The 12,017-nt window shown below is 34.0% G+C and overlaps 1 protein-coding gene across 1 annotated transcript in view; it reads left to right on the forward strand.

Annotated features, from left to right (window-relative positions):
- Positions 1-12,017, forward strand: part of LOC148946965 (vesicle transport protein SEC20-like) — a 35,167-nt gene that overhangs the window by 10,682 nt on the left and 12,468 nt on the right. The window contains exon 2 of the mRNA XM_089096771.1: positions 8,602-8,759. Coding sequence (XP_088952897.1) covers positions 8,602-8,759 — 158 coding nt within the window. The remainder of the gene's footprint in view (positions 1-8,601; positions 8,760-12,017) is intronic.

Below are 12,017 nucleotides of genomic sequence, written 5' to 3' on the forward strand. Positions count from 1 at the left end.
ATATATATATATATATATATATATATATATATATATATATATATATATATATATATATATATATATATATATATATATATATATATAATACTTACTGCTCTGGCAAAATATTATTTGTGGTAAATGTTGACTCTTTTTTTTTACATTACTTAGCTAGATAGAATTTGACACCACTTAATGCCTCTTTTATACTCTTTTCAAATATACCAATCCCTTTTTTTTACAAATTTATTTTGAGTCCTAAAAGTGACACCTTGTTCCTTATTTTTTCCAGCAGAAATTGGTTACCCAAAATTCCAAAAAATACTTTAAAACAGTAAGAAATACTTACTTAAGCTCAATGATAAATGTACATTGTTTCATTTAACCCAAACCATCTTCCCCTTATGGATAAACTTTTATCCTACTATAAACATTCACAGTATTTTTTAGAATAGTGACTCTTTTCTTCATGCCAATTGATAAGCATTTGCAGCAAAATAATATAGAGGAAATGAGTTGTACCATTAAAAAATAGTTTGATTGTATAGCATAGGCTATATTTTAATCCATCAGGGAGGGGGGAAGGGTAAAGCAATGCACATTTAATGGAATGAGATAAGTAAGTATTTATAATTGTTTTAAGGTAGTTTTCAGAATTTATAGTAACAGTGTCCAATTAAGATCAAGGTGTTACTTTAACTCTTTAAAGGATCAAAAGGAAATTAGCAAAGAAAACAATTTTTATGTCTGGACTCAGCATAAAAACACACATCCAGTAATGTGTTAATCTTCTAGCTAGTTAAGTAACTGAAAAAAACTCCAAATTTGCCATGTTTGGAGTTTCCACTATATTTTATTGTAGTGCAGATATTTTCTTCTGGATTCTGGAACAGGATAATTCCCCTCTCGCTGTACAGCCTAGGGGACTTCAGTTGCTATCTAATCTTCACTTCTTATTCTTCAAGTACGTATAAAGTCTCTTCTTTATGAACTGCTTTCAAATGTCCATAATTCTTCCACTTTTCTACCAAAACTCAATTACAAGACGTGTAATCACACAATATTCTTCTTCACTTTCTAATCCAACAAGTAATAAATTTAGGCTTGGCTGCCTTCACTTAAATCTAAAAAAATTCCACTATTTCTTGCACCAAATCTCTTTTTTCTCTCATAATTGAACATGCACTCCAAGATAACATTTACAGCTGAATTAGGGGTTTCATCTATTTTCAAAATCACTATTAACTTGGCAAACCATTGATATGTCATTGCGATTAAGTTCTCCCAACTTCAGCTCTTTTACTAAATCGCACAACTGGTTTATCTATTCACTCAGTGGTAAATCTTGAATATTTAACATATCAGGGGTCGTCAACGTCCCAATCACTAATTTATTTGATGTCCATTGTTGCAATTCTCCTATGGTTTTACTTATTACTCTTTTTGCTGGGTTCAAGTTTGATTGCACTGCTTGAGTATAGTTTCTGTATGTAACCCTTACTCTCTTGAAATCCATACCATATTTTTCAGCAACCTCTAACACTTGTTGATTTTCTCTTCTTATTTGGCGAATGGAAGACTTTAATGAGTGATTTTCTTTACAGTTTGGACACTTGTATTTATTGGTCCTTTCATCTGTGCTTTCCATTTTAAGTGGACACTCTCGGCTTTGGTGGTTCTTTGCACATCTTAGGCAAACCTCTTTTGATTTACAGTATTTTTGTAAGTGTCCATACTTTCGACACTTATAGCACTGCATTACCTTCCTATGGTAGGGCAAAATGTCTCTGTTTCTTCCACAACACTAAATGCTACCTGGGATAATGTTGGCTTCAAAAACTACCATCACTGATAGGCTGTCCTCTAGCCTTTTGAGGTCTCTGTTATATCTTTGTAGTCTAATTACATCTTTCACTGCAACACTAGACTGGATACTTGATTGTATCTGATCTTTTGATAAGTACAATGGGATACCTTTCATCACTCCTTGCTAATTTTTCTTTCCTTATAACTGTAACTTCAATGTTCAGCACCTTCTTCATCTTCAAAGCAGTCTTGAGTGCACTTTCTTTCTTAAGATGCAGAAAGATGATGTTACCATCTCTATTAATCTCAAAGTCAAACCTACTTTTTATCTTCTCCTTGTGAAACATTGTGAGTTCATATTCGTTGGTAAATTTGGCATCTTTGGCATCTGCTTTTTGTTACTTGGCCACTGGTTTTCTGAATATCACTTTTTCTATGGAAAAACTGCCGTTTTGGAGCTTCTCTTTCCATTTGCATGCTGTCACTACTAACTGGAGACGCCACCCTTCTTCTTCTATTTTACAGCCACCCTTCTTTTCAAATTTTCTCTTCTTTCCTTTTCTTCACAATATAATCCCTCGGCTTCTCTTGGGTTTATCATGGTCATTTCATCAGTTTCAAAATTTATTTCAGGCAGGGATTGAACATTCCCTTCCAACTCACACTCTTCAACTTCTAAACTGCTATATCTGTTGCTCATCTTGCATGCATACTGTGAAATGTTACATCCTCCATTTGAATCTACAGTGGGGCTGTTATTTAACACTTGCTGTCCGTATATATGGGGCATTACTTGTCTTACTTTAAGTCTATTGTTCATGCCATTTACAGCACAAACATATTGAGATGAATTTTAATGTGCTTGGTATAGATCCATTGCTGTATACTTGTTGTCCATAAATACTGGGTAAATGCATAGGGCTTGGTACATTCCACTGCATTTGCATTAACTGAGGTCCTGGAGCCCCATTCATAGGCATTTGCATAGGGTTATGAACCATTGAGTAATGTTCAACATTAATAGGTGCTGCTGGGCCCCTACCTAAGGGACCAGCCTGAATATCTGGCTTTCCCTTTTCTGACATTTACTTTAGGAATAATGTAACCAGCTTACTAAAAATGTCAAGAAGTAAACCAGTTAAATTAAAATACACTTTTTACCACATAATTCTAAGATGGTAATCTTTCTTTGTATCTTTGATGCATCATTGATCATTGTGAATTTGTTCTTAATATTCATATTTAGATACATCAGATATTTTCTTCTCTGTTTGTGTTTTGTTCTTTTTGTACAATATTACCATCATAAGTACTTTACACTTTACAAAAGCAATACTTTGTAAAAGGAATGTAGCTCTATCAGAGAAGAAAAGAGTTGCACTATTGTCAAATATAGCACAAACAGCCAATAATTTTATTGTTTAAAAACATATGAAAATGAAAAGAAAGATGACAATTTGAATTGATAGAAACCTGCTACATCTTATAAGCAAAGAATTTCATAGTGTTTTCTTTTGCTTTCTTGTGTAGCCTAGAACTGTATGTGGGACCTTTAAGGGGGGAGGGACATGCTTTTGTTAGAGTAGTGAATATTACTTTTTGAAAGGGCATCAGCTGAGATGAAATGAGGCTGGTATTCTGTTATTGTAATGTTTTGTTAAGAAGAGTTGTTATTCTCTAGTGTTATGCCTGAATGCTTATTTATCTAATTTCTAAAAGTACATTGCTTAACTTTAACTATACCTCCCCTCCACGCCCTGCCTCCCTCTGTTGTAGCAATATAGAGCCGACTGGGTAAATTCCCAATATATTTTACAGTAGTGTTGCTCTTTTCTTCCTGGGAATTGATTAGCATTCATTACAAAATAATAATGAAGGAACAAGTTACACTATTGCAAAATATGGCGGGAATATAAATAGTTGGATGCATATTGCTCCGTTAGCAAGGGTGGGGGAGGGGTAATGTAAAGCAATGCCCTCTTAGGAATAAGTAAGTTACTTGTGATTGTTTCAAAACAGTTTTCTGAATTTTTAGTGTTAAGTTTAAACTTGCCCCTTTGATTAACAATTACCAAATCCTGATTTGTCAGGTTTCAAAAATTTAGAAAGTTAATCCTAAACCTGAAAAAAATACGGTAGTAAAACTCTAGATTAGCCTAACTGCTTTTTTTTTTTTGCAATATTAAAAAGTAGTTGATGCAAGACATAAAGTTTTAGAAATGGATCCAGTGCCTTTGTTGTGCCATGGGAAGGTGTTTTCAAACTCATATATCTACTCTTTCCCTGTTTCTTAGGTTTAGAATATTGTATAAAGCAGAGGGCTTAAAAAACATTCTTTAATTTTATTTGTTAAGGTAGGAAATGAGGTCATCAGCTGGTTTTGTATTAAATCAGGAGCTAAGCAGGGTTGTGTTATATCCCCCTATATATGAATCATTTTGATTGATTTTGTCTTAAGGAGCCAAGGAAAGACAATGGGAGAACACGGAATCAAATGAAGAGGGAAAACTTTCCTGGACTTAGATTAGATTTTCACAGTTGAAAAAAGTTTGGAAGAATAGGAAGACAAGTCTGCAAATCAAGATTAGAATATTGGAAGCTACAGTGATGACAGTGGTCAAATATGGTTCTGAAGCATGGGCGTTCCAAAAAACAGAGGAGGATTTGCTAGATGTTTTCCAGAAAAATCGCCTACAGATTGTTCTGGGTACCTGGCTGACTGTATTTCAAACAGTAGGCTGTAGAAAAAGTGTGGTTCAATCCCACTTTCTAGGGCTATAACAAGAAAAATGTTGAGATGGCTAGGGCACGTTCTGCAGATGAAGGATGACGGATTGCCAAAGATTGTCCTTTTGGGCCAACTGTCTAGGGCTAAACAGAAAGAAGGTTGTCCTTGGTTGGGGTGGGAGGATGTCATAAAGAAATATTTAAGGGAAATGACAACTTCCTGAGAGGGTGTAAAGAGGGAAGCTTTGAATTGATTGGGATGGAGGAGCTTGTGTAGCTGAGTTGACCTCAGGTGGCTTGGTGCTGTGGTGAGTTGTTAGTAGTAGATGTAGTAGTTAAGTCGAATTTTCTTTTTAGTTCCAATTTCAAATTAAGTACCTATTTGTAAGGCTTGGAATATTGCATAAAAGACAGATTTTGGGAAACAGTATATTTTTCTTTATTATTGTTAAAGTCCCTTTGACTGTAGGTCTCAAGAACATAGTTGCAATTAATTGAGCAGTTTTACAAATCATTGTTGAATAAAAAAGTACAGCTCAAAGCATGTTCTTTGCCCCTCATTTCAGCTTAAAACACAAAGATTGACAAAGGTCAGAGCCATTTGGAGGGGTAAGAGGTAGAAGTAGGTACTTTAAAATATCTTCCAGGGCATCGTTGAGATTCTGGGTATATTTCTCAAAGTTTTTGTCATGGTATGACAATAATTATGTAATTATGTCTTTGGGATGTCAACCTCCCCACAGTCCTCAGCGCGATTCGTTTATTTTTTACATATTGTATATGTTATTGAGAAAGGTATGTATTTTGAACTTTAATTTCCGAAAAGACAAAGGACATTTGGGTGAGCCTTTTAGAGAATTTTGAGTAGAATGTTGAACTAAATCATAACATGTTAAATGTATAGGGATTGTCAAAAGGGTGTAGCTCAGGAATGACTGAATATGTTAATTTGGAACTTTTAGGCAATGATAAGGGAGATGATCAAAAAGGCAATATTGCATGCTATCACTACTACTAAAACTACCACCACTACTACCACTCGGTACTTCATTTACAATATTGAGGGGAAATTTTAACGAAATTAAGAGACACTATGTGCATGTACATTGTCAAAAGAGCTTATCTCAAGAATTGATTTGAGTATTAATTTGGACTTTTCAAAGAGTACTTAAAGGGGAAGATCATGCAACCAGAAGGCGGTATGTGTATGCCACTACTAATACTACTGTCACTGCTACATTTACTACTACTATAGCCTATACTGTATACTATATACTCCTACTACAGTATTGTCATTGTATGACAATCATTATATTTAGAAATAGTGTTAAATGAAGAATATAATGATACCAATCTTTGGCTATTAATTTTTTTTCACAGTCGAAATCTTGGTGCACAATTAATTGTATACCCAATGTTTTTTTTCCATTTTTCAGATATACACAGTAGCTGCAATTAAGAAGTATTTTTCTTAATTTCAGAATTTGATAACATTCTTTTAGGAAATAGTGTAAATGCTTTTAATGTTTTACAAGACAATGTCAGTGGTGCAAACTAAACAGTGTCACTTCTTTTTTATTATAAAAAAAAAAAAAACTGAAATGATAGTGGTAAAAGTCCAGAATTCTGATACACTAGCAATTAAAAATTATGTGATGCTATTTCAAATGTGTGTTTCTTAATTTTTAAACGCCTTGATGTGTGAATTTTGAGATGGTTATGCTTCTTGAATTACAGTAGAATTTAAGTTAACCTATTTTTATTTACAGTCAAAAAGCATGTTTTTTGCTGGTTAGAACAACTATTATTTTACCTCACCATTCACTTCCCAGTCAATATTTTCTAAATATAACTGGTTTGTATTATTGGTAAAAGTCTATTTATCCCCTCTTCTCAGCTAAGATAACTCAATTTAATGTTGCTTTGAAATCACGTTGAAATCTGACTTTGTTTCGTTGGTTAAAGTAGACTTCCTTGCTTCAAAGTTTTTTTTTCTCATTCATTTTCACCATGTTTAGCTTTTATAAATTTTTTGCGAAATTTTCTGATGTTAATGGTTTCAACTTTAGATTGTCGCTTCTCATTTACTTCTAAACAAAATACTGAAATGCAAGTGCTAAAGGTCTAGAATTCTGACTCTGACACACTGGTAGTATCTATATTTTTGGGCAGTTAAAAATTATATGATGCTATTTCAAGTGTAGATTTCATAATTTTTATATTCCTTAATCTTTGTACTTTTAGATGGTGTAGATTTCTTAAATTCTAGTAGAATTTAAGTTAACCATTTTTATTTACAGTCAAAACCATGTTTTTACTGCTTAGCAACTGGTACTTTACCTTATGATTAAACTGTCCATTCAAAATTTACTAATATAACAATTACTACTGCAACAGTAGCATCTTAGCCCCTCTCCCCTGAATGCTGAGGAATAGCCTTGTATTTTATACATGTTTTGTAATTTTGTTGGTTTGCATTATTGGTAACATAATTGCATAATTGGTCATCCCCTCTTGTCAACTAACATTACTCTATTTAATGCTGCTGTAAAATCGCTTTGGAATGTGACTTTGTTCATTTGGCTTCAAATCTGTCTTCCTGGCTTCAAATTTCAATTTTATTTGTTTCAACACTGAAGTTCAATGTTGGGATGAAGAAACTAATGGGTATTAGTTTGGACATGGGTTTATCATGAGTATCAATGCTGTTTGTGGAAATCTCCAGAAGATTAGTTGAGGGTTTTGTTCTCTTTGTTTTACATTGAACCATTTGAAAGCCAGGGCTCTCAATTTTGGTTGGGTTGGGGGGGATTCCGAACAAATACGATTGAAGTTCTTCAACTTCAACCACTGTGGTATCTGCATTGTAATCAGAAAGTCTTTAAGATGAGTTATTGGAAATAAATTTATCTCTTGTTGATGATATGCCATCCCTTTTAAGGAGGTTATTTGGATGATTTCTTGACATTTAGACAGGGAAAACGAAACTTTAACTTCAGGTATGGCACAAATGAAGTAGGACCAAAACTATTGAAATATAGAATAGCAGAAAAAGGGCAATATACTTGTGATTAAAACAAAATATATTTTAAGTCTTTAGAATATTTGTCCTTCTTCTTCCACGCCAACTCGGTGGCGAATTAAAAAAAAAAATTCAAGCTTGGAAAAAAATCTAGCTTACTAAGCTAGCCTATCAATGTAGACTAGATAGGCTAGAAACTACTCATCTTGCTTTGGTGCATTTTTAGTTTTTGAATATTTTGCTCCAAGTTCCCCAACAACAATTCACTTTGTGCGAGAAATTTGCAGCCACTGCTAATCGTCCATTTTTGGTAGTTTAAGGAAATACAATTGCTAGCTACCAAGTTCCACCAAAGTGTCGCAAAACACTAGATGGTGTTGAGGTTTTTTTTTGTTGGCACGTGCCAGTTTCTACTCTTGTAAATTACCCATAATCTTGGATTATCCCTTTATGTTTCTTCTGCTTATAACCCTTTTTGACACGAAGAGTAATCCTTGTTGACACATTTACCCATGTAGTCATAGATGAATAATTTTCCAATAGCTTAAAACCCCTCCCCTTCTCATTCAAAGTGGAATCCTGCTCTACTTTTTCCATTTTTGCATTTGGTATCATTTAAGTTTTGCTCAATAGAAATAATATTTAGTCTTATTGCAACACAGTTTGTGATAATTGTTTTCATTGGTACTTTTTTTGGTGGAAGCTACAGTTCATAATATTGAGTAAAAAAAAACCTTTCAAGATTTTTATGGCAAGGGGATTCAGGCCCTGTATAATTTTTTGAGGGTGCCCCACAGATTTCAGTCAATGCTCCTTTTAGGGTTAATTTATCAACTAAATTGTAAGAGGAAATTAAGCCTAATCCTTTAATCATTTATCATTGTAAAAAAAAATACCTCTTTTGCTCAATAATTAGTTTAATTACCATTATCATTATTGATTTTGGTGGGAGTAGAAAATCTATCCAGGACCAAAGAGATAACTAAGATATAGGTTATTTTTGAACACAATTAGTTCATAATACAGAGTTATAACATGCCAATTAAGATGGTTTTCTGTTCCAGAGTATTGGATGTGCTGAGGGTTCTCAAGATGAATACTTTAGTAACTGTAGAAATGCAAGAAGGAAGCTGAAGCATGTAAAGGATCTTATTACAGAATTCAAAGATTTATATCCAGACGAAGAAATCATTGCTTCTTCGTTCCATGACTTATACCTTAGGTAAGGTCCTTAGCTATTAAAAAAAAAAACAAGTAAAAACTAAAATGTTAATAATTCCCAGATGGTAAATACTTTACCCTGGAGAAATTGAGTCCTGATTATATTTTTTTTTTAATAATTTAAAATTTATATTTTTGAAAGAAGCCACTAGAAAATTAAAGTGGGGTAAGGGGCTGTAAGAACAGTATTTAGATTTGAATTTCAAGTTGTGTTGCAGAATTTTTTAATCATTATTTTATCCATCATCATCAGCTCTAAATCAACAATTTGGGAAAGAGCTTGTTTTGAAGTTTAAAATTATGTCTCTAGAAACTTTACATTCTGAAGCACCCTAAATGATGTCTTATGAATTATTTTCAGTGTTTCAACTCACTGAGAACTCTCCTAAATAAAATGGCCTTATTCTTGATAATTTGCTTCTTCTTCCTCCAATTGGCTCGTGTCTATTCTTTTTCAAGTTTTATTTGTTCATTATTTTGAAAAATAACCATTATTTCTTGATAAAGTCAAAATGACCAATTTTCCCTGAAAAGTAAGTTTTAAAATATTGTTCCAAAAACTAGAATTGATGGAGAAACAGATTCCATTTTCAAATAGTTCATAAAAACTTCTATTTTCTTGTAGGTTTGGTTGTTAATTAGATATTTTTTTGCACACATTCCTAGCAACTTAAAATGCAAACAACACTAATATAAGAAAAATATCTTTAATCATTGATGTGTTTTCAAATCATATTAGCTTAACTGTTGAAAATGTTATGTTTTTAGTCCCAGTTTTGATGTTTCTGGTGGCCTTATGCCAAATTAAGGGACAAACTCCTAAATGTCTTCATGTATGCAGCAGTGCTTCAGGGTATTGGGTCCTTATTTCATTTGGTTGGTTGTTTATTTCTAAATAAAAATAGAATATTTTAGTTGAAACTTTATATAAAAACTCCAAGATTTATTGGCTTTTTAACAAGACTTATGCCTGCCCACTGTCTTTTGTAGGCTAAGCATAGAATGACAGTGTTTTTCCCATGCCCATTTAGGCGCTTTTATTGAATTCGCAAGATTTATCTTTAAACACTATCTATGTGCTGTCAGTTTCAAAAATAGTCTGACACTTTTCATAGTCTAACTGTGGAAAGTATTTTCATAGCTATTTATAAGAAAAGTAAGTATATTTTCTTTTTATGTGGTAGGGGCTCCACCTAAACCTCTCTACCTAATATCCTGTTAAATGGTCTTAGTATAGTTGCTCCAATTTCATTAAGTAAAAATATTTGAGTAAAAGGGATAAAATCATTAGAAGAACATTGTACGATAAGATGTAGAATGATTGCAAAGTAAAAAATTGAAACTACTAGTTTCGCAATTAAGGTGAATGACCTTAGTGATGGTCGAAAAGGAGATCAGATTAAATTAGTTTTTAAGTTTTTAAGTTTTGGCTGGCCATTAAAAGTTTTACGGTTTGATTTTTCTGAGACATCAAGTCCAGTAAAGGTATATTCAAGCTCATGTCGCCTTGTTTACAACAGTGTCTTTTCGTGAACTGGGAAGAGCGTAAAAAAAAGGTAAAGGATACAGCACTAGACTTCTTAAAGTCCAAACCGGCGGTGGTAATTCCCCGTTTCAATGCCCATCAGCCAGGAAGTGCAATAGGGAGATTGGGAGAACTGAAGTGCAACTGGGGAAATTGCCTATAAAACTTTCTCTCCAACTTTCCTGAGTCCGTATTTAATAGTCCTTTACTCCCCCATTCGACAAGGTGGCAAGCGAAAAGGCATTTATGACGCGATTGGACTGACGAAGAAACAAAAATACTGAAAGATCGATTTTGCTCGGAAGAGATTGTAGATAAATTAAAGGGTTTACGTGAAGTTTCTTGTGGTTCTGGAATAATTATGGTGTCACTGTCTCCCCCATGAAGAGGCTGTCTGGGACCTGAAACCTGTACCCTGAAAATGGGTCTTTTTGAAAATGACTGTAAAGTGTTAGTTCGGTGGAAGATAAGGAAAATATTTTCAGTGACACATAAGGAGGATAATGAAGCTTACATAGAATCGAAAAAGTTGAAGTTGACCGTATCTAGAACAGAGATTGTCATCTTCAAAAGCAGAAAACCCAATGAACCCCAGTATTTTTATTTACCTATAATGGAAAGTCAATGAAAATGACCTCCAAGTATACAAATTTGGGGTACATAGTTGCAGCAAATGGGAATCAGAGCCAAATTAAATTTACTATTTCGCAGGTTAAAGCAGCTGCTTGTGGTCACCTTCGACAAAAACGTATAACTGGAATTAAAAAATATGAAAATGCACAAATACCTCTTCACGACTAAGGTCCTACCTGTGGCCCATCGCGGTTGCAATTTCTTGGGGACTGCCATGGTGAAATAACTGGAATATGTGTAGTTTATATATTTGAAAAGTATAATAGCCCTAAAAAATAATTTTACTAGTTCGGCCCTTAATGGTAATTTAGGCCTACCGGATTTGCGCCATATGAGTGTCATGTAAGTGATTTGGTTTTGGCTGCAGGTAACACGTTGGCCTTATTGTTCTTTGGCAAAGGCAGCCTACACAGAGATGTCAAGGTCTAATAAAAAGGCAGCTTGACCACAACAGGTTAACTGCTCGATAGTGTTGTTCTTGCTTAGGCATGGAATGAGAGTGAGGGTCATCTGGGTAGACCCGGATAATTTGAGATCTACTTCAGAAACGTACTTATTGCCTTATGATGTTTTATGGTTAACGGCATGGAATTGTAGAAGGCAGTGACTTAAGTTTGTTGAGCGTTATTTCCATCCTTTTCAGGCTTGTCTTTGTGTATGTGGCCACTGGTTTTTAGATGCACGTATGTATGTAGGTATATGGCATTTTCAGGAAGAGATCTCCATCCCAGATTAGCGTCAAGTAAGGTGACTTTGCTTTATCTCCATCCCTTCCCCGTTTGCTAGGTCTGACATATCCAGTGAAAACGGGTTGTTTTACTTGCTTGTCTTTGGCATATTCCTTTCTTACCTGTTGGCAATATTCAAGCTCGATGCAGAGTTTAGCTCAAGTCCTGGGAACCATCATGGCAAGGTTCACAATATGGGAGAAGCAGAATAACCAAAACTTAGATGTTTTTCAAGGTTAAGACAAGTAATAGGCCTATATTCTCAAATGTTTTAGCCTTTTAAGTAGGAGAGGGAAAGGTAGGAACTTGAAAACATTTTTCATGCTCATAATTTGGTCCGTAAGTCAACTCTCAGAAATTTCATTTGCCTAAA

Source organism: Artemia sp. Qi Xiang Cuo, chromosome 11, assembly GCF_049724085.1.
Source record: "Artemia sp. Qi Xiang Cuo chromosome 11, ASM4972408v1, whole genome shotgun sequence".
NCBI classification, from domain to species: Eukaryota; Metazoa; Arthropoda; class Branchiopoda; order Anostraca; family Artemiidae; genus Artemia; species Artemia sp. Qi Xiang Cuo.